The sequence below is a fragment of the Drosophila serrata genome, unplaced genomic scaffold (genome assembly GCF_035046125.1).
Source record: "Drosophila serrata isolate PLE 108 unplaced genomic scaffold, ASM3504612v1 contig_125, whole genome shotgun sequence".
Taxonomy (NCBI): domain Eukaryota; kingdom Metazoa; phylum Arthropoda; class Insecta; order Diptera; family Drosophilidae; genus Drosophila; species Drosophila serrata.
In genome coordinates, this window is record NW_028257023.1 from 248,138 (window position 1) to 275,292 (window position 27,155).

The window sequence follows — 27,155 nt, forward strand, 5'->3', positions numbered from 1 at the left end:
ACGGTGAAAACTTTAAGCGAAGGTAGAGCGAAGGAAAACATGTCCGACTCGTAGGCAAAAGCTTTGTTGAAAGTATAAGGTCTAAAAGTGACTCACCTCTGTCGTTTATATCGGGGATTCCCCACTCGCTGTGGCGCGCTTTGGCGTCTGCACCAACGAGTAGTTGCTGGTCCTTTGGGCTGAGTTCTATCAGGCTCCTTAGTTCTTCCGGAGGAGCTGGCCTATCTGTGCCATGTAGCAGGAAGTAGGCGCTTTTTCTTTATTTCTAGCAACACCACAGCCAGATCGTCCGAGCTGTAAAGAGACATAAGGTTAGCTTGAAGACCCTTCCGTACGAGTAAGGCAGTTCTGTTCCTGCTTTCCGATGGTTGGTGAAAAGCGTTGTAATTTGAGGACTTTAGTCCGGCGGCGACATTGCCCGAGTCTATCCATTGCTCTCGAACTAGAACTACATCGGCGGACCCGACGGATGCGACCTTACTCTTATGGAGATTCAGCTGCAGAACCCTTAGGGACATGGGTACCGGGGTCAACTCCACTCGACGGGTTGACTACTAACGTCAGGTCACCATTTTCCTCATCTTCGGACTCATCCAGCGTCAATTCCTGGGCGGCGTCGACAATGGTTTCCAGACCTAGGTCTTTCTCCACCTGGCCTGACTTCAGGTTGTGAGCATCTTTGTCCCCAGGGTGGCGTTTTTTGAGGTGCAGATGTACGCTACCCTTCTCCACGTATTCCCGGATCTGGGTTTATCAGGAGGACCACGCATTGGTCCCCCTCTTTCGGTAACGGGCTCATAATGTGCAGTACCTTCCAGTCTGCGGTTGGGATATCCGGATTCTGAGGCTGCCGCAGCTTCAGCGCTCGGTCCCCTTGGATAGCAATGGGGAGAGTACCTTCGTTTTTGGGATGGATTGGATTAGTTCCCTGTCCACCACCTTCAGGTTGCCGCCATTGGCTTCCTTGCTTTGGGTGGGGGGCCTCCCTGCTTGTGCCCTCGTTGCCGCTTGCTCATCGCAGCGTCTTTATGAACAATCTCGGCGGAGTATTACTGGTGCTGAGTGGTTTATTCGTAACATTGACTTTGCGAGGGACCTAAAAGTTCCCTTGTTAGGGGATATTATCAATGAACAAGCCGAACATTACACAAATAAGCTCATGTCTCACCCAAACATTGTAGCCAGAAGATTTGCGTCTCGGCGGGCAAGGCGCAGACTTTAAAGGATTCATCCCTCGGACATTCCAAGAAGGAAAATTTATTATACATTAACTAAACCCCCTGCCACTTGTTACACCCATCTTCATCTTCACTAATTCTTACACTTTTGTAAATTTCCATTGAACTCCTCCGCTCACTGTTGTATAAGTTGCTACACGACAGTAACGTACAATAATAAATTCAGCTCCAAAAAAAAAAAAAAAAAATGCAAAAATGAAAATATAATATGTATAGGTGAATGAAATGAAAGCAGGTATTACTTCATTGTTTTTTAATATTAATATATATATTTTATATTGTATGGATTCCTAGTCATTGAAGTTCAATCTGCAAGGGTCTTATTTTTATTCTTATGCTCTTCTATCATTATCCTTGCTCTTTTATATGCAACTTCTAATCTGTATTTACTTTCTTAAGCATAATCATCTATATTATATATAGTTTCTTTGCTATCTATCCTATTAAATTGCTTTGGCATATTACTTGTTTTACCAAATACTAGCTCATATGGACAATAATTATGTGCCATAAGGGGGGTTGTGTTGAAACAAAAGACCAAAGTATTGAAGACATACGTCTCAATCAGTTTTATCAACCGATATATAAGATCGTATGTATTCATTAAAAGTTCTATGACTTCTTTCTATTGTTCCAACTGTCTGGAGGTGGTGTTAAATAATTGCAAAAATTGTTTATAATTGAAATCTGTTGCTTTGTCCGTAATGAACGTCTTCATTGGACCGTACTTCGGGATAAAAGATTAAAATATTGCTTTAACGACAGTATTAGCGTTATTTGACACAGGTATGGCAACTAAATACGTAGTTAAGTCATATATTAAAGTGACTGCATACTCGTTGCCATTTTCTGATTTTGGAAGCGGTCCAATAGTGTCCACTATAACTCTGTCGAAAACACTAAAGTTTATGAAATGCCAGTATGACCTCCTTGTATGGGATCGTCAAGAAAATTAGACAGAATGGCTTCTTTATCTTTTTGTTTATCTATTAGAGTCACCGGGTTCCGTAGCGCTACTCTTAACGTTTTCAATATTTTTGCCCATTAATTTGAAAATATCTATTGAAATATATTCAAAGATATTTTCCCACGGTGCCACTTTGAGTTGGCTGATTTCATTTATACCGGATTGCAGTTCAAGCCTTTGGAAAAATGGACCTAAGTCTAGAATTCCATTGGTATATAAATTGCTAACATCGTATCTTGCAGTAATTTTTCTGCCATGTTTAAATAAACGTAACATATGGGCAATTCTCCAGAAAGGTCCACCGCGGCCAAAAACTTAAAATTGCTTAAAATCGAGTATTTTTAACATGATTACATAAAAAATTGGTCAGGATAATAAAGACTAAGAGAATTTTTAATTTTCTAAAATAAGTTTTAAAAAAATCGATGTGAAACACGCGCAAACGCAAATAATGTTGTTTTTATCAAAAAAGGCATAAAAAATGGAATGTTTGGTTTTGATGCCAATCTCTTAAACCGAAGCATTTTGCTTTGACTTTTGGTTTCTAATATAACATAAAAAACCCAAAGAGTCAATTTTAAATTCAAAAGAACATATGCGATTACCAATAGTCGTACAGTTTTAATTTAAATTATCGCTTTCCAAAATGTCCAAAAATTAAAATAATGTCTTGGCACATGTGTTTTTATACCCTTGCAGGGTATTATAATTTCAGTCAGAAGTTTGCAACGCAGTGAAGGAGGCACCTCCGACTATATAAAGTATATATATTCTTGATCAGGATCAACAGCCGAGTCGATCTAGCCATGTCCGTCTGTCCGTCTGTCCTTCTGTCCGTCTGTCCGTTTCTACGCAAACTAGTCTCTCAGTTGTGAAGCTTTCTGAATGAAACTTTGTAGTTAGCCTTCTATATACTCTCACTCGTATCTATGTCGGAACGGGCCGGATCGGACGACTATATCATATAGCTGCCATAGGAATGATCGGAAAATTTTTACAAAAAAATTTTTAACTTTTTCAGTTTTCAATAGAATTGGATCAAATTTGAGAAGTAGCTATTTTATTATACTCTACAATTTTGCATAAAATTTTATGAAAATCGGACTACTATATCATATAGCTCCAATAGGAACGATCGAGAAATTAATACAATTAAATTTATAACTTTTTCAGTTTTCAGCTGATTTTCATCAAATTTGAGGTATAGCCATTTTATATTAGTCTTAAATTTTGTGTCAAATTTCATGAAAATCGGACGACTATGTCATATAGGTGCCATACAAACGATTGTTTGGTGTAGAGGAAAAATGCAAATCTGCGAATGTAAAACTGCAAATATAATATGTATAGGTGAATGAAATGAAAGCAGGTATTACTTCATTGTTTTTTAACACAAATAAATATAATTTATATTGTTGAGATTCCAAGTCATAAAAGTTCTATCTTCGGCGTGCCGAAGTTAGCTTCCTTTCTTGTTTTTATTTGGTTCGTTAAACTTCTTTCTTAATATACGGGCAAATCGCCATAGTTTTTGGCTTCAATTGTTTTGAAAGAAACTTTCTTAATTATAAGGAGACTTTTCTTCAATGTAGAAAAAACTTCTTGTTTTTATGGCGATTTGCCCTAAAAAAAAAAAAAAAAAAAAAAAAAAACTTTTCTAAAATTAAAGGTACATTTTTTTTACATTCAGACATATTATATTAAGACATATTATATTCAGACATATTATATTATACAGGGTGCAGCACGAAAACTTGCTGATTTGGTTTTGGCGCCAAGCGGCGGGGAGTGGTCGGGTAAGGGTGGGGAGTGTCTCATGTTTTAGGGGACTTCCTGAAGTTTTGTCTACTCCGCAGTCAGTCGACATCATGCATTGGACGAAAGAGCAGCGCGCATTTGCCTGCGAGGCTTACTTTTCCAACGGTCGTGCCACTCAACTTAACATTCATCCTGCAAGTCGCGTTCCTGGCCGGCAGTCGATTGTTTCGTGGGCGAAAACATTTAGGGAGAGCGGGAATGTGACAAAATCCCATCCAGCTCACCGGAGTATAGCATTCGGCAAGCAATCGCAAAGATACCCGTCGATATGCTTGAGAGAGTTCAGCTGAGCTTGGAAAATCGGGTATCTCAGTGCATTGATGTCCAATGTAATCTTCAAAACTGTGTAATGAAAACCTCAGCATGTGTGTTACAAGAATAAAAAAAATTTGGAATGGTATGTCAACTACTTTTTTTTATAACCTTCTAAAATCACCAAATTTTCTTGCCGCACCCCGTATTAACAGTTTTACATTCAAAGATTTGCATTTTTCCCTCTATATCTAACGATCGTTTGTTTGGCTCCTATATGATATAGTTGTCCGATTTTCATAAAATATGACACAAAATTGTAGAATAATATGAAATGCCTAAAACTTAAAATTAATGAAAATCTGTTGAAAACCGAAAAAGTTATAATTTTTAATTGTATTAATTTCTCGATCGTTCCTATGGGAGCTAAATGATTTAGTAGTCCGATTTTCATAAAATTTTACACAAAATTGTGGAGTATAATAAAATGGCTATATCTCAAATTTAATCAAATTCGGTTGAAAACTGAAAATAATATAATTTTTTTGTAAAAATTTTCCGATCATTCCTATGGCAGCTATATGACAATCCATCATCTTTCCAAGTGAACGGACGTGTTTTTTTTCTTGCGCTCTCGTTTTGTGTTAAAGTTTCAATCTAACCACCGGGGTTAACTTAAATTTTCTAATTTGTGTTTATAACTTCCCGTTCACGTCGCGTGTGCATGCAGCTATCCTAATTTTGTGTATATAATTGGTTTTATTCTCCAATTTAGTTGTGCTGCTAGTGCTAGCTTTTGCATATTTTGAATTCCTTTTTGTGCCTTCTTCGTCTAGCTTTTGTTTGCGCCGTCGCAACAGCTAAACGTTTCATCTATTTATCTCCCACGCTCTCCAACTCTCTCGCTTTAGTTGTGCCGCTGCACTTCTTATCTTATCTAATCTATTACGCTCTCTCGCTCTCTCGCTCTCGCTCTCGCTTCTTTCTTCATTTTTTTCAATTGAAAGTACAGTGGTAAGTCTTTATAATGTCCTCAAATATTGTCTGTTCCGTTAAAACTTGCAAAAAGGCAATTGCTGCAGGTGACCTTACAATCGGCTGCTGGCTGTGCGACAACGTCATGCACGCCAAGTGTATTGGGGTTGCAGCTCGGACGGTAGACGATGAAAGGAAATATAAACAAATAAACAAATAAACAAATATATCTGCCCAGGGTGTTAGGCCCGGAATACCGGCCGACAATGGCACGGCAGATAACCAATCTGCCTTGCCAAAAGCCCTTATAGCTGTTCCACCAACGAGACATATTTTTGTCTCGCGGCTCTCCCCTGACCAAACATCGGAAGATGTTCTCGCCTTTATACAAGGCAAAACCAGAGCCGAAAAAATTAAGATAAAGGTGGAAAAGTTCAAATTTTCTTACGCAAGGGACATTTCATCTTTCAAAATAAATGTCCCTAACGAGCTCTTTAACACTATTTGCTCTCCCAACTTCTGGCCAGAGTACATAGTTGTTAAGGAATTCGAGGCGAAGAAAAAGAAAAAGCGGCCTGTAGGAATAACTCTTCCCAGGCCTGAAATTACCACTGCACCTTCTACGTCTTCCAATCCCCACCCAAAAAACTAACCTACTCCTTAGGTATTTCCTATCAGAATGCAAGAGGCTTACGTAGTAAGCTTCCTAACTTGTATTCTGATAGCCTTTCGTTTGCATCTCAGGTTATTGTGCTCACAGAAACCTGGTTAAAGCCGGAGATTCTGAGCTCCGAAGTTTTTCCAGCTGTGTTCACAGTATATCGGCTAGATCGCCCTATCAGACGCGGGGGTGGAGTTCTTATAGCGGTGGACTCCTCACTCGCGTCAGAATTATTAACCTTCGAGGAATGCAACGATGTTGAATTCCTCTGTGTGAAGCTATCTATCAAAGGTAGCTCAATTTTTATTACCTGTTCCTACATACCTCCACTGTCGGAACTTCCTATTTATTGGAATCACCTTTCCGCTATTCAGATGGTTTCCAGTAGACTTTTGGATAGAGACCAGTTGGTAGTTCTTGGAGATTTTAATATCCCTGGTGCTATTTGGTGCTCGAATAATTCCACCAATACTCTCAGTACACCTACACAACATGACTTTATCGCTGGCTTGTTTGACATTTCGCTGTCTCAAGTCAACCATGTGCGAAATTCCATACAGCGCTTGCTTGATCTTTGCTTCGTCTCTGATCCTGCGAGAGTCAGTTTAGCAAGGGTGGCGCCTCTGACGCAGCCCGAAGATCCCTATCATCCAACTTTCGATGTGACTCTTGATATTGGGTGTGACGTACAGAATATTTCTGACCGTCCAGCCAATAAAGTCCTATGTTTTCGCAAAACGGACTTTGAACGGCTGAATAATTTTATAAACGAGTTCAATTGGTCCGATCTATACATGTGCACTGACATGGCAGTTGCCGTTGATATTTTTTACAGTGCCATGAATTCATTTTTTACTGAATGTGTTCCGTTATATTATCCGCCAAGCTCGAATAAACCGACGTGGTTTACTAAAGAGTTGAGCCGACTTAAAAATAAAAAATCTAGACTGTATGCTAAATTTAAAATCACCGGTTCTCAATCTGCCCTTTCATTTTATTTATCAGCTCGGTCAAACTTTACCGTGCTGAACGCGCAGTGTTATAAAAACTATTTAACTCGTTTTAGGGCCCAGTTCTCACAGGACCCAAAACAGTTTTATAATTTCGTTAACACGAAACGTAAACCTAAAACAAATCCTTCCTCGCTTTCATTTGAAAATACTACCGCAAATAATGATCAGGCAATAGCCGATCTATTTTCGCAGTTTTTTCAAACAACCTATTCTAGCTCTTCGTATATATACCAGATTTATTCCTACGACATACCCAAATCGAACTTAATTTTCTGTCCTAGCCTAAACGAAAGCTCTCTCCTTTTAGATCTTCATCGTGTCAAGCCAGTTTATTCGCCAGGTCCCGACGGAATTCCTGGCTGTGTGCTCAGGTATTGTGCCGACGCCCTGTGCTGTCCCCTTCTGAAAGTGTTTACCTTGTCCTTAGAAACCTCCCACTTTCCCATTATTTGGAAGGAATCGTTTATTATTCCTCTCCACAAAAAAGGTAGCAAATTGGATGCCAGCAATTATAGAGGAATCTCTAAGTTGTCGGCCATCCCAAAATTATTTGAAAATATTATCACCCCTGACTTACAGCACCTTTGTAGATCGGTTATTTCTCCATGTCAACATGGTTTTATTAAGCGAAGATCAACAACAACAAATCTTTTGGAGCTCTCTTCCTATATTATAAAGGGCTTCCATAATAATTGTCAGACAGATGTAATCTATACTGATTTCAGTAAAGCATTTGACTCTGTTAATCATTCTCTCCTCGTTAGAAAACTCGATTCAATGGGTTTTCCAAATGATCTTCTTAGTTGGAACTCTAGTTATTTGAATGGCAGGACGCAAAAGGTCCTCTTTAAGAATAATTTATCCAATGTTCTAAGGGTTACATCTGGCGTCCCGCAAGGAAGCCATTTGGGACTCTTATTGTTTACATTATTTATAAATGACCTGCCCAAAGTCTTGACTAACTCCAGAGTGCTTATGTACGCGGATGACGTCAAGCTTTGCGTGCAATACAATGACGTTGCCTGCCAGTCGGATTTACAAACAGATCTTAATAGTTTTCAAACTTGGTGCCGTGTAAACTTATTAAACTTAAATGGCCCGAAATGCAAGCTAATGACATTCTCTCGTGTCGTTCCGAAGCTTGCTACTTACACGCTGAACTGCTGCTCTTTGGGAAGAATTAATACTGTTGACGATTTGGGCGTCCGCTTGGACCCAAAACTTGACTTTATTGATCATATTTCGTCTATGGTGAATAGAGCCAGGGGTGTGCTTGGATTTATTAAACGGTGGTCGAAGGAATTCAATAACCCCTATGTTACTAAATCCTTATATACTTCCTTAGTTCGTCCTATCCTAGAATATGGATGCTGCGTTTGGAGCCCTCAGTACGGCGTCCATAGTAAACGCATTGAGTCGGATCAAAAGAACTTTTTACTTTTCGCTCTACGCGGTTTAAATTGGGATGCAAACCAAAGATTACCTTCCTACTCTAGTAGACTCCTATTAATAAACTTGCCGTCCTTAGCCAATCGTAGAACGATGCTAGGGATAACCTTTATTTTTAACCTTATCCATGGTGATGTGGAAAGTGCTGACTTGTTGAGTCAGCTTAATTTCCATGTACCATGTAGAACCACTAGATCCTATATCCCATTAGTGTTGCGCCACTGTAGGACCTCCTTTAAACTGCATGAACCTTTTAGAGTGTTATGTGCAAATTATAATGATTTGTACACACTAATCTCTAACGTAGATTCCCTTCCCAAATTAAAATCTTTAATACTAACACACTTAGTAAGCATGCAAGCTAACAATCTGGCAGCACGCCGGTAGTCAATTTTCCTCGTATTCTGTCCTATATTTTCCATCGCGCCTACTAACACCTAACCCAAACAGGCACGTGCCTGGTGTCATACGGGCCACTTGTATGTACTGACCTTAGTGCATCAACGTTCAAGTATTTATATTTATATAGTCGCCCGATCCGGCCCGTTCCGACATATATAAGTAAGACCAACTACAAAGTTTCATTAAGATACCTTCAAAACTATGAGAGGGCAAGTGTTCATTAAAAAAACTGGTCAAATTAGACAAGTGGATGATAAACACTTCAAAGAAACAAATAGAGGCAGGAAAATCGTACATTACAAGTCCAAGTTCAAGAAACAAAAGAAAACTAACAAAAGTAAATACGATAATTCTAGACCCATCGAAGAAGATTAAGAGATGTCCCGTATTCCCCATAATGATTATATGTCTGGCAATCATCGCTCTCATCACCGTAGTCCAAGGCAGTAGCATAGAAGTAAATTCAATAAGTGCTAAAAATGGATACCTATTATTTCAAACAGGAGTTACGGAGATACTCACGAGTTACGAGTATCATTACTTAAGCATAAACATAACTAAGGCCATGTTAATGTTTGAGAATTTATTAGATGAAGCGAAATATTTTCTTGACGTAATCCAAATAGATTACTTAGTTGAAAAACTAAAAAGGGAAATAAATGGTTTGAGAATAATCAAGAGAACCAAACGAAGTCTAGTAAATATTGTAGGAACAGCGTACAAATATTTATTCGGCACATTAGGTCAGGACGACAGATATGAGTTAGAAAGCAAAATTAATAACTTGTCAGAAAATTCCGTTCAGAATCACGATTTGAATATGATTATAGATGTGATTAACATCGGGATAGATATCAGAAACAAATTCAAAATTGAAATGGAAAAACAACAACAGGTAGCAGTACTTATTTCCAACTTACAGCAATTTACTGAGTATATTGAAGATATAGAAATGGGTATGCAACTCACGAGACTGGGAATTTGCAATCCGAAATTACTTAATCATGATTATTTGAAACAAGTAAATTCCGAGAAAATGCTAAAGATTAAAACATCCACTTGGCTTAAAACAGATACAAACGAAATTTTAATAATTTTTGATGTTCCTAGGAGATAATGAGAGTCCCAATATTCAATATAGTCCCATATCCTGACGAGTCCAATTACATCCTTACCGAATCTGTATTTGATAAGTTTTATATTTACGAAGATAAGGTCTATAATACACATACAGGTAAACCAATGCTCGATAAATGTTTGGTAGGAATTATTAAGCAAGAACCTATTGAATGTAAACACACTAAAACAGACAAAAACTTCCAAATCAATTATGTAAAACCAAACATATTAGTCACCCAGAATATTCCAGAAACACTTGTTAATCAAAAATGCATCAATAATAGAGTTTCTAAACAAGGAAACAACATTATTAAAATAAAGAATTGTACTATGCAAATAAATGAATTCATAATTTCAAACAACTTTGCAGATTTTACACAGTCAATTTATATTGTTAACAACATAACCAAAATAGAACCTTTGGCATACATTCAAGCAAGAGATATAATTGAATCCCATGTAAAATATTACAGCATGTTTCAAATCATATGTCTTAAATCTTTTGTCATTACAATCCTAAGTTTAATACTGTATGTCAGTTATAAATTTAAGAGTATACCTAAGAAACTCATTGTTATATATAAGAAAACACAAGAAGAACAACCGATCCCGGAACAAATTGTAAATGATCAGATCATAGCGGAAAATAACATCATGATTTATCCCACATTATCCGCTTGAGAATAGGCCAAATTCAAAGGTTGGGGGAGTGACATATCCACAGTCCCATAGACTTTAGCACATGCCTACTTATTCCACATTTGTAAAACTATGAATCATCATCGAATGATAACCATACAGTCATCGGACACCACAACTCCACACGAGTCTGACAGTAGAATAAACACAAGTCCCCAGTAGTAGACTAAACAATTTTATTGTCTAAACATCCTTTCCTATTTGTCGCGGTCACACGCTTAAAGTTCGGACTCGTTAGCTCGAAAACAATATTATCAAATTTCAAAAGAGCACTTGTATTCAAGAGCGAATGCACTTGAATCCAAGAGAAATTAGAGAATCAATTATGCTCTCTCTCAGAATCTTTCGAAATCCATCAAGATCCACTAAAGCTCGAAACCGAGGCTTGATCGTCAGCCATCCTAGTTCAATAAGGGGAGTTCAGTTTGAGACACGAAATTATTCGGTCGGTGTTCTTCACATAAAAATATCTTGTAATAAATTCGGTTAAATAAAAATAATAATAATCTTTTTTAACTTACGAATAACCAAGTATTTAAATATATATATGTTTCTGTAGACGGACCTGGACAGACTGAGTATATACCCGTAATTCATGTTTTATTCCTTTTTATTTTAAGAATAAATCTCTCCAAAAATTATTAAACAACTGCCAATATATTTGAAAAGCACTTGTAGTAAAGATCAGTCTTGTTCTTACATCATTACCAAATTAACGCTAATATTCATTACTAGTTCAATTTGTCAGGTCCCGAAAAAATACCTAAATATCGAAGCCCTCTTCAATCCCTTTTTGAAAATGTTCACCTCATTCTTATGATCTAATTACTTTTTCCTTATTCGGGTGGAATCAAATCGGATCCCAACAACAGTAGAGGAATCTCTAAGTTGTCGGCCATCCCAAAACTTTTCGAATGTGTTTTTCTCATAACAGTATTTCTCTATTTCATTTTAATTTATTTTCAGTCCAGCATTTAAAATAGATTTAATGGGATTTCCGGTTGAACTGCTTGTATGAATCTCAACTTGTTTTATTGTCAGAACGTAAATATCCTATTGAAAATATACTTACCTTTTTGTTCCGCGTTACTTCTGTGGTCCCGCATAGGAGCCTCCTATTGTTTATATTATTTATTAAGGAGTAACTTACTAACTCTAGATTACTTATGTCCGGTTGGCAAGTTAAGCTTGCTTACCAGTCAAAAATTTCAAGGATAAACATAACGAGGGCTCAAATAATATAAAATAATACTATTTTTACTTGGAGAAATAAAAACAATAATAGTACAAAGTTATGACATTTTCTTCTCAATTTGATCGCAGCACCCACTTCCGGAACAAACATAAATTCAAATAAATGTAATGTAAAAAACATAAATGATTAACAACGATTTCTTGTAAACCAATTACGCAAGTCGATATTAAAATGAAAAAAGTTATGAAAATATAATTTTTCTTTCTAATTTTTAACAAGAAAGGAAGTTAACTTCGGTACGTCAAAGTTTGTATACCCTTGAACATTGCAATTCGATTATTAATATTTTATTTAAAATAACTTACATATATTTCTGTTATGTTTTCCTCTACATTTAACGATTGTTCCTATGGCAACTGTGTAAATGACATAGTCGTCCGATTTTAATAAATTAAAGCAAAAATTATAAAATAATACAAAATGGCTTTATCTCAAATTAGATGAAAATATGTTGAAAACTGGAAAAGTTTTCCGATCTACTATTGTAGTGGTACTGGCAAGGGACGGAACAGAAAACGTCCCCGTCTCCCTAAGAACGCTTTAAAGCGAGTTGGAGAGGAGCGCATACGCAGCAGCAAAGAGCAGATGGAGCAAAAGCTCCGCAACCAGCAACATATCAATAATCATGTGAAAAAAGAGCAATTATAAACTCAGCCACAACGTTCTGCATTTACCTCGGAAAGATTACAGACTGTTGGTGGGACTTCTCACAGGTCATAGTCTCCCCATCCGGCCTGTTAGTATTTCTATTCGAGACATAGTATAAAGAAGGCTATTTGCAAGGTTTCATTCAGAGAGAGACAAGTTGGCTAAGAAATTGACAGACGTACCTATCTAATTCGACTTGGCTCTTTTTACTAATCAAGAATATATATACTTTATGACTCCTTCACTGCGTTGCACACTTTTGACAAAAATTATAATTCCATGCAGGGGTATACCCTTTTATATGCTATGACCCTAGTATTTTTCATATTTTCGATTAACCTAAGGTTACAAAATAATTATTTTATATAATTTTAAATCATTATTTTATTTATTATAAAAGACTTTTTGTATAAGGAATTCTTCTTTTGTTTTCTTATATAATAAGTATATTTATATATATATTATTTAAAGGCGTAGGTATATCGTTAAATTATTCTCAGAATGTTTTAGAGATAAGCAAGTTTACAATAATTATAAAATTGTAAGCCCAAAAGATACGTTTTCAGTCATAAAAAGGATGTCTTAAATAATAAATATATTAATATATCCCGTAAAATATTTTCTCCTCTACAGCATTGAGATATTTGGATCTGATTCAATGGCCATTGGCAATGTGCTCGATTGTCGAGAGTTTTAAATTGTTCATTCGTTTAATAAATTAAACGTATTTATACATATATTCGCGATTCGAGTTCACATGCATACATACATTCGCATCATTTTTGGATGCCTTTTTCATTAAATAAATCTTTAGTGTTAATTTTTTGCAGCATACAAAATGAATGTTTCACAATATATTTAAGGTAAACACAAGTCACTTAACATAAACACGATCATAATATTACGTATTTTTTTATCTTTTTCTTGCTTATTTTATATATATATTGTTTGAAATGTAATTTTGCAGATAATTCTAATTTTATGCTAAGCTATAGAAAATAAAATAAGTGTTACATTTAATATATTTATATTCGTGTTATATTAATGGATTCGTTAATCGATTCTTTTCTTAAAAGCATCTTTGTATCATTTTCTATTTCAATTGGTGATATTCCCGCACTGCGATCATTTAAATATGGAGTGTCCTCTTCCACAATTTTTTCGAGAGGCACGTCACCGGAGTTGGCCAGACCTGAAAACTGATCTAATTAAAACTTGACTTACTGAAAAGAATTTTCTACAAACCATTACGTCCAATCATTGGTCCATTGGATATATTTTCCGAGGAGCCGCTATTAACCACAGCCACATCTGTCAGTGAGTTGGTACGTCCGCATTTCTGCAAGGCAACAGCTTTTCTAGCATGTCGTGTGGTTAAAACACCAGTTTCTACATCTCTCTCAAGACGGTGACCTTAATAATGTGGTTTAAACAAATGGCATAAGTACGGCAATATACAAATTACCGGAACGGGATCGAGTTAGCTGCCGTTGAACATAGTCCTCAAGATCTTCCTCTTCTTTTCGACTTATAAGGCAGTTCAACACGAGTAAAAATAAACCCAATCCTAGGGAAAATAAACCTGTACACGTAACATCATTCCACCAGGCGGAGCTGGAACCTAATAAGAAGAATAAAGAATTGTACCATCCATCCCAAAAGTAAGAGGTGGAAAATAAGCAGTAAAAAATTAATTCATGGGTATACTTCATTATAAAAAAAAAAAATTTGACTGCCTTGGGGGACACCAGAATACACATTAACCACAGACGATAATTGGTTATTGCAGAGACCGAAATCGAGAAGAGAAAGTTTGTGGAGGTGAAGGCAATGGTTTACCAAGTCAAAAGCTTTGTTAAAATCAGTAAAAATATTATTAGTTTGGCATTTGTTAAGGAAACCCCGGCGTCTGTATGAAGAAAATTCAAGCAGGTTTGTTGTTCTTAAATGAAAGCCATGTTGAGAAGGAGAAATTATGAAGGCACACATATGGTTCAGTTGATAGATTACCAGCTGTTCAAAAAGCTTCCGTAATGCTCAGAGCCACAATAAAACATGTGGAACATAAATATGGTTAATATGGGGTATAGGTTAATGATAAGAAATATTGCGATTGGGTTGGTCAGCAAACAGGTTGGTAATTTTCCAGGAGATGATTCAGGAGTAAAAAGGAGTCAAAATTGACTAGGGTAACTACGTATGTTATTCCTACGTTTAGCAACGTAGTGACCATAATACTAACTAGTCCCATGAATATATTCTGAACGGACACATTTTCCGATATGTCACAAGCGAAATAGGACTTAAGATATTTTTTGTACGACCTAGACTTTTTGTTTTTAAGATTTGACGAGTGCTTGTTGAACCAGGGGGCTTGCACGAGCTAAAACCCGTTCGAACATGAAAATAGACAAATACACAGACTTGTAAAAGGACGAAATTGCAGTTTCAAGATCATGACATTAAGGTCGACCAATCTGTAGTATAGTGTAATAAGTAACATGTAGAGTAGTGTATGCATATATGAGTTCATATTGCACAACATAAATATACAAAAGGGCATTGCCTTTGTCACTCATCGACAGCGTGCCAAGTACCTAAATACGTTTCAAGTGCAAACGTAATACGAGATGCACTTAATGCATTACTCGCATAAGAGCCGAGTCAGCATAGTTCCCACGCTGACCGCTCATATACATATGTGTACATATATGCATGCGCGACTCTCTTATTTGACTTTACATACTTTACTTATGTATAAGATAAAACGGCTGCTCTGCCGCTGCGCCGACAGCTAGCAAGCCTTAGTCTAAGATTCAATGAAACATTAATAAAAGACAAGCCGAACCAATCGGTTCATTAAAACAAATCCGGAGTGAAACTTATTTCAAAAGAAGGAACACACAACATGGCGACCGTGACAAAGTCCTCTGGGACTTAGGACAAGCTGGACAATCCAACAGGAGTAGCAGCAACACCTAGCTTGGCAGTTTGGCAGCGACGACGACGGCAACTACGTGGGAATAATTAAAATCAAAAATAATAAGTCTGAGTGAGTAGAGTGAGCGATGGTACGAGGGGGTCAAAAGAACAAGATAAATAAGAGAATAGCACACATAAAGTGGCTATTATACGCTCAACAAACGCCGCCCGCATGGTCGACGGCCCAAAAATTGCAAAACGAGCTAGATTTTTTAAAAGAAACCCTACTAAACAAAGTACCGAAAGTCGCAACTCACTCAGACAATAAAATACATATTATAAATGAAAAATTAAAATGCAAACCTAATATTCCAAAGCCACTACCGAAACAACCGAAGAGCTGCCCAAACGACTGCCCTGGACCCTTCTATTCAGTAACATGCGATTATGCATGTACAACGAGGAAACTAGCCAAGACCAGTGCGAAGACCAGCACCGGCACCGCCTGAGCCAATAGGCCCCGGACGTCAGTAGCAGAGCGATAGCGAGAGGGGCAAACCGCCACTTTCGCCTACGAAGGAGCGTCAGCGTAGCCAACCGGCGACGACCAGCTGACGCAGAGGATGCAGCAGGCACCACTACATATATATATATATATATTATAAAATTAAACCATTGTAAAATCGTGCGGAACCTTCTCCGCTCGGTTAGAAGTATAGCCCGTAAAGCTATACGAAAAATAGGCAGGACGCATGTAAAAAAAAAATATACAAATATGACAAATGAAACAAAAAAAAGCAAGATTAGATGAGAAGTAACGCTATAAGTAAATTCAGTAACGAAGTAAATGATAAGTATAATTATAAAAATAATTTTTGCGAAACCACAATGGGTTTAGTAGACGTTAAGTCAGTGGACTCCACTGCTAACGTAATAAATAAGGTACAATCAAACGAAATTGATATGGAATTTGTAAATATAATGCTAGTAATAATTGTTGTTATAATGTGCGCCAATTGTTTTTACAAAATATATAAACTACACAACAGATGCCTAAAGAAAAGGTATATGAGCCGAGCGAATGACTTGGACAAAATTTAAAAAAAAAAAATTTTTTCTTTATAAATCAGAACAAGCACACATCCAACAATTATTATCTAAGCAAAATATAGCGAAATGTACCTAAATAAGTAAAAAAAAAAAATAATAAAGAAAATGAAATAAAAATAAATAAATATAATTGAACCATAATATATATGTATGACCACACAAATAGCAAAAAAAAAAAAATCAAAAGTAGATAAAGAATAGATAGCACCCAACGTTAGATAGAGTAAATGTTATGATGGTGTCAAAAACTAATTCATAACCATACTATAATGGAATGGAATGAATTAACAAAAGAACTATCAAACATTAGATCAGAATTCGATAAATCATACAAGTCTCTAACACAGAATAGGCCTATACAAAAAACTACAGTTGAGAAACACGTAGAAGTATTAGTCAAATGCTTCAATGAAGCACGAACACTAATATACGAACATAGAGATAGATTCACTCAAGATCACTGGTCACAAGTATCAAAGTATTTGATCAGACTACGATCTAATTTAACGGCCATTAGACAAAAGTTTGAGCTTGAAATAACTATACCGAATATTCTCAATACTTCGATTGAAACTGGTGAAGAATCAGAGTCTAAAGAAGTTATTGATATTGACCAACACGGTCTTGACGAGGAAGATATTAACAATCTCACTATCCCAGCTATATTAATGTCTGAATTTGACAAGTCAATAGACTCAGACAGTAGCTCGAGCATAGTTGAAGAAAAATATATCAACATGGCACAATCAAATATCGATTTTATAAACACTGCATCTAAGCTTATACCACCATTCGATGGTAAAGCAGAAAATTTAACAAGTTTTCTCGATGCACTTGAAATAATAGAATCGATAAAAGGCGAACACGAGCAATTAGCTATTTCAATAATAAAAACAAAGCTAAAAGGTGTCGCCAGAAACTTGGTAGGAAATGAAACAACAATATCAGAACTCATTTCCGGAATAAAAAGCAATGTCAAAGGCGAAACTGTAGAGGTATTAACAGCCAAGTTGATGAACCTACAGCAACGCAATAAAACTGCTAACCAATATACAACAGAGGTTGAGCAGATGACAAAAGCTTTGGAAAGTGCATATATAACGGACGGCCTTCCACTAGCGTTAGCCAGAAGTTATTCCACACAGTCTGCAGTAAAAGCCATATCAAAGAATTGCGCAATTGATAAGGTAAAACTTATCATGCAGGCTGGCACTTTTAACACCATGAATGAAGCCATATCGAAATTTGTCAGTAGTTGCACAGAAGCAACTGGACAGCAAAATACTGTCCTATACTATAACAATTACCCACAGCGCGGCGGAAACCGCGGACGTGGAAACTTCAGAGGGAACTATCGTGGTCGTAGTAATAATAACTACAACAACTTCAATAGTTCCAATTATAACGATAATAATAGAAGAGGTCGATATATAGGAAACAATCGAGGACGTGGTAACTCAAACCGAGGCCACAATAATATTAATAATGTGAGAGTAGCCCAAAATACATCGGGAAACTCTCAAGTCCCTTTAAATACCCAGCAGTAGAGAATGTAACGGTTCATGCGATCAATCTCAGTCAGAATATATTTGCCAATTTTATTAATGTAACAACAGGGAAAGAACTGGTGTTTCTAGTAGACACGGGTGCTGACATATCAATACTCAAAGAAACTTCTGATGTCTACAATGACATAAACGTTAACCATATAATAGATATAAAAGGAATAAGTAATGAGATTACAAAATCAAAAGGGTTAACTTCTATTGAGATACAGACAAATAAATATATAATCCCACACGATTTTCATATCGTGGATTTACATTTTGCTATTCCATGTGATGGCATATTAGGAATCGATTTCATAAAGAAATACAACTGTCAATTAGACTTCAAGCCATCTGAAGATTGGCTTATAATAAGACCTGATAACCTTAAATTCCCAATTTATGTTCCAATAACATACAGTTCTGGCAACAACTCAATACTTCTGCCAGCAAGATCCCAAGTTATCAGAAAAATTCAATTAAATTCCCAAGAAGACAGTGTACTGATTCCAAATCAAGAAATTGACCATGGTATTTACATAGCTAGTACCATTGTAACAACAAAAAATGCATTCATAAGACTACTTAATACTACATATACAGATCAAGTAGTCAGTACAAGTAACCTAGCATATGAATCACTTTCGAACTACGAAGTAGTCAAAACCAATAATGGAAACAGAGAAACGACTGTATTATCTCAATTATCAAAAAACTTTCCTTCACAATTCAAGTCACAACTTTCAAACTTATGCACCAAATACAGTGATATATTCGGATTGGAAACAGAACCAATCAGTACAAATAATTTCTACAAACAAAAACTGAGATTAAAAGACGATGAACCAGTATACGTCAAAAATTATAGAAGCCCACACAGTCAGGTGAACGAGATACAAAAGCAAGTCGGAAAATTGATCACCGACGGAATTGTAGAACCTTCTGTATCTGAACACAATAGCCCATTATTACTTGTCCCTAAAAAATCACCTCCCGGTTCTCATTCAAAGAAATGGCGATTGGTAATTGACTATCGTCAAATAAACAAAAAATTATTGTCCGATAAATTTCCACTCCCTAGAATTGACGATATTTTAGATCAACTAGGGCGAGCAAAATATTTTTCATGCCTTGACCTTATGTCAGGATTTCACCAAATAGAACTCGAAAAATCTTCTCGAGATATAACGTCATTTTCAACAAGCACAGGCTCGTATCGTTTCACGCGATTGCCTTTCGGTTTAAAGATAGCGCCTAATTCATTTCAGAGGATGATGACTATTGCATTCTCTGGATTAGAACCTTCACAAGCATTCCTTTATATGGATGACTTAATAGTTATAGGTTGTTCCGAAAAGCATATGCTTAAAAACCTAGCAGACGTTTTTGAGAAATGCAGGAAATACAATCTAAAGTTACATCCAGAAAAATGTTCATTTTTCATGCATGAGGTGACTTTTCTAGGTCATAAATGCACAGACAAAGGAATACTTCCAGATGACAAGAAATATGACGTCATCATGAATTATCCAGTGCCGCACAATGCGGATAGCGCTAGACGTTTTGTAGCTTTTTGCAACTATTATAGAAGATTCATCAAAAACTTCGCCGAATATTCACGGCACATAACTAGATTATGTAAAAAGAATGTTCCCTTTGAATGGACAGTTGAATGCCAAAACGCATTCGAATATTTAAAAGCAAAACTAATGGAACCAACATTATTACAATACCCCGACTTTAATAAAGAATTTTGTATAATTACGGATGCAAGCAAACAAGCATGTGGAGCGGTTTTAACTCAAAACCATAATGGACTCCAACTTCCCATTGCTTATGCTTCTAGATCATTTACTAAAGGAGAAAGTAATAAGTGTACTACTGAGCAGGAATTAGCTGCAATACACTGGGCAATATTACATTTTAGACCATATATATATGGAAAACATTTCACTATAAAAACAGACCATAGACCCTTAATATATCTTTTTTCCATGATCAATCCAAGTTCTAAACTGACACGTATGAGGCTAGAATTAGAAGAATATGATTTTACAGTTGAATATTTAAAGGGAAAAGACAACTATGTAGCTGATGCGTTATCAAGAATAACCATCAAAGAATTACAAAATATAACTGGAAATATAAATAAAGTCACTACAAGATACCAAAATAGACAGAAAATCCGCGCGGAAAATAAAGAAAAAGAATTGCCAACGCAATCTTTAAGTACAGCTTCTAGGCCCAACGTATACGAAGTCATAAACAATGACGAAGTACGTAAAGTAGTGACATTGCACGTAAAAAATATGTTATGTTCATTTAAACATGGCAAAAAAATTACTGCAAGATACGATGTTAGCGATTTATATACCAATGGAACTCTAGACTTAGGTCAATTTTTCCAAAGGCTTGAACTGCAAGCCGGTATAAATGAAATCAGCCAACTCAAAGTGGCACCGTGGGAAAATATCTTTGAATATATTTCAATAGATAATTTCAAATTAATGGGCAATAAAATATTGAAAACACTAAGAGTAGCGCTACTCAACCCGGTGACCCTAATAGATAAACAAAAAGAAAAAGAAGCCATTCTGTCTAATTTTCATGACGATCCCATACAAGGTGGTCATACAGGCATTTCAAAAACTATAGCAAAAATAAAAAGACATTACTTTTGGAAAAATATGACTCGTGATATCACTGAGTACATAAGAAAATGTCAGAAATGCCAGAAAGCCAAAATAACTAAACATAGTAAGGCCCCACTAACAATAACAGATATCCCAATAAATGCTTTCGACAGAGTGATAGTGGACACTATTGGTCCGCTACCAAAATCAGAAAATGGTAACGAGTATGCAGTCACTTTAATATGTGACTTAACTAAATATTTAGTTGCAATACCAGTACCAAATAAAAATGCTAACACTGTCGCTAAAGCAATATTTGAATCTTTTATTCTGAAGTACGGTCCAATGAAGACGTTCATTTCGGACATGGGAACAGAATACAAGAATTCAATTATAGACAATTTGTGCAAATATTTAAATATTAAAAATATAACATCAACAGCACACCACCATCAGACCGTTGGAACAATAGAACGAAGTCATAGAACATTTAATGAATACATACGATCTTATATATCGGTTGATAAAACTGATTGGGACGTATGGCTTCAATACTTTGTCTTTTGTTTCAACACAACACCCTCTATGGCACATAATTATTGTCCATATGAATTAGTATTCGGTAAACGAAGTAATTTACCGCAACACTTTAATAGCATAGATAGCATAGAAACAATATATAATATAGACGACTATGCTAAGGAGAGTAAATACAGATTGGAAGCAGCTTATAAAAGAGCTAGAGTAATGATAGAAGATCATAAGAATAAAACGAAAGTACTATATGATCAGAAAGTAAACAATATAGATATATCAGTAGGAAATAAAGTTTTACTAAGAAATGAAACAGGTCATAAGTTAGATTATAAATATACCGGCCCGTATAAAGTAACAGAAATAGGAGATAGAAACAATGTCATAATAGTTAATGACAAAAACAAAAAACAGACAGTTCATAAGGATAGATTAAAACTCTTTATTTCATAATAGCACTAAGTATGGCCAAAAAAATACATATATAATAACATATATAGATAATAATACATATAAATAACTTTGAAAAAAAAATATCTTTTACGAACTCATTTCCTTTATTGTTAGTAAAAAAAAAAAAAAAAAAAAAAAAAAAAAAAAAACAATTATTATGATAATAAGAAATAAAATAACTCCATGAAATTACGTTATTTTTCAAAAGGAGGGAGATGTAGTATAGTGTAATAAGTAACATGTAGAGTAGTGTATGCATATATGAGTTCATATTGCACAACATAAATATACAAAAGGGCATTGCCTTTGTCACTCATCGACAGCGTGCCAAGTACCTAAATACGTTTCAAGTGCAAACGTAATACGAGATGCACTTAATGCATTACTCGCATAAGAGCCGAGTCAGCATAGTTCCCACGCTGACCGCTCATATACATATGTGTACATATATGCATGCGCGACTCTCTTATTTGACTTTACATACTTTACTTATGTATAAGATAAAGCGGCTGCTCTGCCGCTGCGCCGACAGCTAGCAAGCCTTAGTCTAAGATTCAATGAAACATTAATAAAAGACAAGCCGAACCAATCGGTTCAATAAACAAATCCGTAGTGAAAGTTATTTCAGAAGGAACACACAACAAATCAATAGAACACAAATAATGATTTAGGCCAATAAAATTTGCTCTGTGATAAGTTCGCATTAATATCTATGTTTAATAACAAGGTTAGGCGAATCCTCAGGACTAGAAAACGGGGAGTTGCTAGACATATTGACAAGGCATTCATTGTTAACAAATATAAGATTAAGTATTCTATTTATCTAGTTCATAACATAACTGATCTGACTCAGATCCCAGACACAGATTACTTCCGACCAACAGCAAAATATTTTTTGTTCTTTTCAGTCAAGAGCTTCCGAATCTCCATAAATCCAGCCCGAGTTTATCTCATAAAGGTACATCTCTCAACCTGTCCATTAAAACCGGCACCTGCGCATTTTACATGCGACCAATTGTCACATAACCAATAAGTAAGGTACTTTCCTCCAGTGATAATACCATTAAATACCATGCCGCGATCAGCGGATAACAATACCTGAGCAGCAGAAGGGCAAATAGCGTAGACGACTGCGGTGATGAAGAGATCGTTGGTGGTGCTGGAGCATTAATTGCAGTTCCGACGAGCAACAGTGGAACTATAGCAGAACTATAATTCAGCAATTCATATACTCCTATATACTATATAAGGGAAGAATGGAGAAGAGGTAGTGAGTGTACCCGACCCAGATAAGGTATCTACACCGATGGTAACAAAGGTAAGATAGTTTAGCGGTCATCAAATCTTTCGTAACGGCAAGGACTACATCTACTAAGTAACCGAATGCAAAAATTTGCTAAATAGACTCGTAGTAGATAACAGAGTATAAATAGCTTGTGTACCCGCGCATAACAACATCCCCGGTAACGAGAAAGCTGATGATCCAGAAAAAAATCAATTGAAAAGACATTCTTGTGTTTCTGAATTCAGTCCACATGGACTTTTTATTTCAAATGACTAGCTAGAAAGGAATGGTCGATGTAGACGAACTACAGAAGATAGAAACTTTGCTGGCCAGAATAAAATAGGGCGGGTCACCAAAGGAAGTGAGAAGACAGCGAATGACTGTCATCCTAGTTTACCTGAAAGAGACGGGCAGGCACTGAGACGGAATCGCTAATTACGACCAACGAAGGCGTAGAACAAAACAAAATTCAGCTCTAATTGAACGTTACCAGGGTAACCTAATCACTTAGATCTAAGTACAATAAAGACCTCAGCTAAATCAAAGAAATGTGGTCAAATGTGTAATTATACCTGTTCGGAGCAGAGCGCTAGCGCCTAATCATGCGCGCATGGGTGTATGGCTGCACCTGCTGCGCTCTTAGCTTTTCTCTTTCGTTATCTATTTATCTATCTCTTCTTCTTCTGTCGCCTTGTCTTTATGCTATGCTACATTGTAAGCGTTTTTATATGCGTTGAAGTCAAGCATTCGATCGGTAGTTGCAGCTCCGACCAGAGAAGTGAAAACGAAATACAGAGCATTTAATCAACCTAATTCGAACGTTAGTTATTTTGCTTAAGGGTGGCAAATTCGTTGTCTTCGCCACAAACATTTTGGTGACCCCGACGTGATTCTTTGGCTCGGAGCCTGCAACCCGGTGTTCGCTCTTTAATATTATTTAAACAAATCGCTTTGCTTCGCTGTCGCTTACTGACATTCGGTCATAAGCACACAAGCAAACTCACACACATACATTTTCGGTTACATCGCGCTGTTAAACAAAAGCTGTGTTGTGCCAAATATTATATACAAAGGTGGCTCGCGCTTAAGCGTCGTAAATAGCGCCTATTGAACATATACATACATATGCCTATAAAGCATAGACGCGCGTGTGCCAAAACTCCGCTGTTGCGACAATTACAACAACAACATTGTCGAGGTTCCGTTGCATCTCGGTGACGCTGATTAACCTCTAACTTTGCGCGGTGAAAACGAAACGGGTTCATACATACCGAAGCGGTCAGACATTTTTCTTTTATTAATTCTTTTCGCTTGAGAAAATAAAAATGTCTAAAACGGAAAACTCGGTTCGGCATCAAAAAGAACCGCCAAGTGACGTGGACTTCTACCGAGCCAAAGCCCAATCCCTTTTGCGGCAATTGAGCTCGATGAATTATTACATAAATCCGGAGACTGTAGATCAGTTTGATGAAGCTGATTTCCTGGCGCGGCTGGGGTGGATTAATTCATTAAACCTGGCCTTTGATTCCGCACAGACTTCGCTGGAAAAATTTAACTTTTCGGAGATAGCAAGCGACCATCGGATCGAATTCTACACGGCGTTCATAAATGTGAAGGCGAAGATAAATCGAGGTTTAGCGGCGCAAATCGCAACTGCCGGCTGCAACCGCTGCAAATTCAACATCCATAGACATTATTAATCATCCGGATATTTCTTTCCGATCTAGGAAGCCTCGGTTGCCAATTTTGGAGATAGCTCGGTTCCATGGATCCTATTCTGATTGGCCGGATTTTATTGCGACGTTCACCACGGTCATCGGAAATGATGAAGAGCTAAGTGATATTAGAAAATTACAATATCTAGAGTCAAGTTTAGGCGACGTGGCTTTAGAGACCATACGTTCGCTTGAGCCCTCGAATGCCAACTACAAAAAGGCTTTGGACTTACTCAAAAATCGATTTGATAATAGGGTTCTACATTTTCAGGCACACGCGAGTTACGTATAACCCCACTTCACTTCCCGCATATGTCCAAAACCCAATTTCTTCTTTACCACCTCTTAATAATAAAGTACAAGAATTGCTTAACTCAATAAATGCTAAATAAACAATATATTAAACAGGAAATGCACAGGTTAACGATCTGGCACATGCCAACCAAAATGAGTTCTAAGAAAATCCAAATAAGCAACATAACACAGTAAACAGGAAATGCATAGTTCATCGATCGTTATTAAATTCAGGCTAACTAAAGGCCAACGATCTGACACATGTAAATCAGAATAATTAATAAGCACTTCTGTAAACCTAAATTAAGTTTTCTTTAAAACATTATCAATAAAGAATAATCAGTTGATTTTTGCCCACCAAACCCGCTGGATGTGTTTTTATTCACGAATAATTTATTTTTTTTTAACTTCGCGACCCCTTTTAACAAAATTGGCGCAGCCGGTACGATCCTTTTTAATTAAAGAGGGTCCAGTGATTATTCAAATCGAACTTAACGTGAAGAAAAAAAAAAAAATATATATATATATAACAAAAATTTTTTGTGAAAAAAAAGAAAATACAAAAATCAGCGAACAGAAGCGAACTAAAAATCAGTCCGCTAAGTGAACGTGGTACAGTGCATAGAAAAGTGCATTGATCAAAGCAAAACCGGACCAAGCAGCGCAACAGCATTAAATCCAACTAAAAATCAGTGGATTAACGCCTGTAGAGATCGAACTAAAATCGACTTAGACAGCGCCAAGAAGGAAATCAACTCAACCTGGATATAAGAAGGCAGCGAAGGATCGCTTCATACGACAATAAAAGGATGGCTCACGATAACGGCCAAATGCCTCAAGCGGATCTTTTGGAACAATTGGCCATAAGGGAAAGACAGCTGGAGCAACTGCAACAAGCGTATGTACAGCTCCAAGGAAATGGAAACAACCCAGCCCAACAAGAGCGGTTGTTCAAAAACATCAATAGTTTGGCAACCTTTACGGGAACCGGGGAAATCTCCATCAACTTCTTCTTCAGTAGCGTGGAGTACCTGTTACAGACGATAGAGGACCCACAACTCAAGAGAGAAGCCACAAGGACAATATTCTACAGGACAATTCAGGGTCAAGCAAAGGATGCAGTAATAAATATCCCGGAGCCGGACAACTGGAACCTGATAAAAGCCACCTTGAAGTTAAGGTACAGACCAGACACGGAGCCGCACCAAATCTACAAGAGGATATGTGACCTGAGAGTGAATTCGGTGAGCGAGCTTGCAGTAGAAATTCAAAATATAAAATATAAAAATGATGAATTAATTGTGTATCATATGAATGATAACTTTATAGATTTAAGTAATGTCGAAAGCTTATTAGTTAACACAGCCAAAGAAATGACACAAGGCACTTTACTAGACAAGATCTACGAAGTCAGAGATTTAAGTACTATATTAAAGATGGTGCAACGCAGATATGAGAATAGTTGCATTAGGTATCAGTATAGGAAAGGTAGAACTAATCAAAACAATTACAGGAACAACAACCAAAATACCAATCAACAATATAATCAGCAAAACAATACAATGCAAAATGCACATCAAAATAAGAATACCAATCAACAATATAATCTGCAAAACAATACAATGCAAAATGTACATCAAAATGATCAGAGCAACAATTCAAGACAAGTTAGACAGAACAATACCCCTCAGAATTTTAGAGGCAATAACTCCGGACAAAGTAGACGATATCAAAATAATCAGTGGAATCAACAAGCAGGATCACATCGGTCTAGACAAAATAGGCCAGTAAATGTGGTACCTATGGAGGTAGATAACATAGAAGCCAACCAACACCAAAACAATACCGACCAAAGCAGATACGAAAATGACAACTACAACAGTGACCATAACTTGAACAATAAACATGATAATAATCAAATGGAAAACTACCCACAGGCAGGAGTCAATAATACGGTTTTTTTTACGAAGCCGCCTCGGATGGGTTACCATTAATAGAACTCAACATAGACAAACAGAAATACGTGGCTTAATAGACACAGGAGCCACCTTGAGTTTAGTTAGCGACCAGATTAACGGTTACAGAAAAATGAGACTAAATACGCCCATACCATACACTACAATTAACAGCAAAGACGTAATAACGTACGAAATTCATACCACAGCC

General features: G+C 36.6%; 2 protein-coding genes across 8 annotated transcripts in view; one reads left to right on the plus strand and one right to left on the minus strand.

The window, feature by feature from the left end:
• Positions 1-12,855: 12,855 nt before the first annotated feature.
• The window catches only part of LOC110188788 (uncharacterized), a 108,866-nt gene continuing 94,566 nt past the window's right edge, over positions 12,856-27,155 (minus strand). For all 7 annotated transcript variants that reach the window (XM_086826037.1, XM_086826032.1, XM_086826038.1 and 4 more), the window contains 3 exons: positions 13,962-14,117; positions 13,742-13,909; positions 12,856-13,688 (listed from right to left, as the gene is read on the minus strand). In XM_086826037.1, the coding sequence (XP_086682163.1) occupies positions 13,522-13,688; positions 13,742-13,909; positions 13,962-14,117 (491 nt within the window). In that variant the 3' untranslated portion in view covers positions 12,856-13,521. The remainder of the gene's footprint in view (positions 13,689-13,741; positions 13,910-13,961; positions 14,118-27,155) is intronic.
• Positions 14,125-26,983, plus strand: LOC147644639 (uncharacterized). Its single transcript, XM_086826052.1, has one exon. It carries the CDS (start codon positions 25,799-25,801, stop codon positions 26,981-26,983), a length of 1,185 nt encoding a protein of 394 aa, XP_086682178.1. The 5' UTR covers positions 14,125-25,798.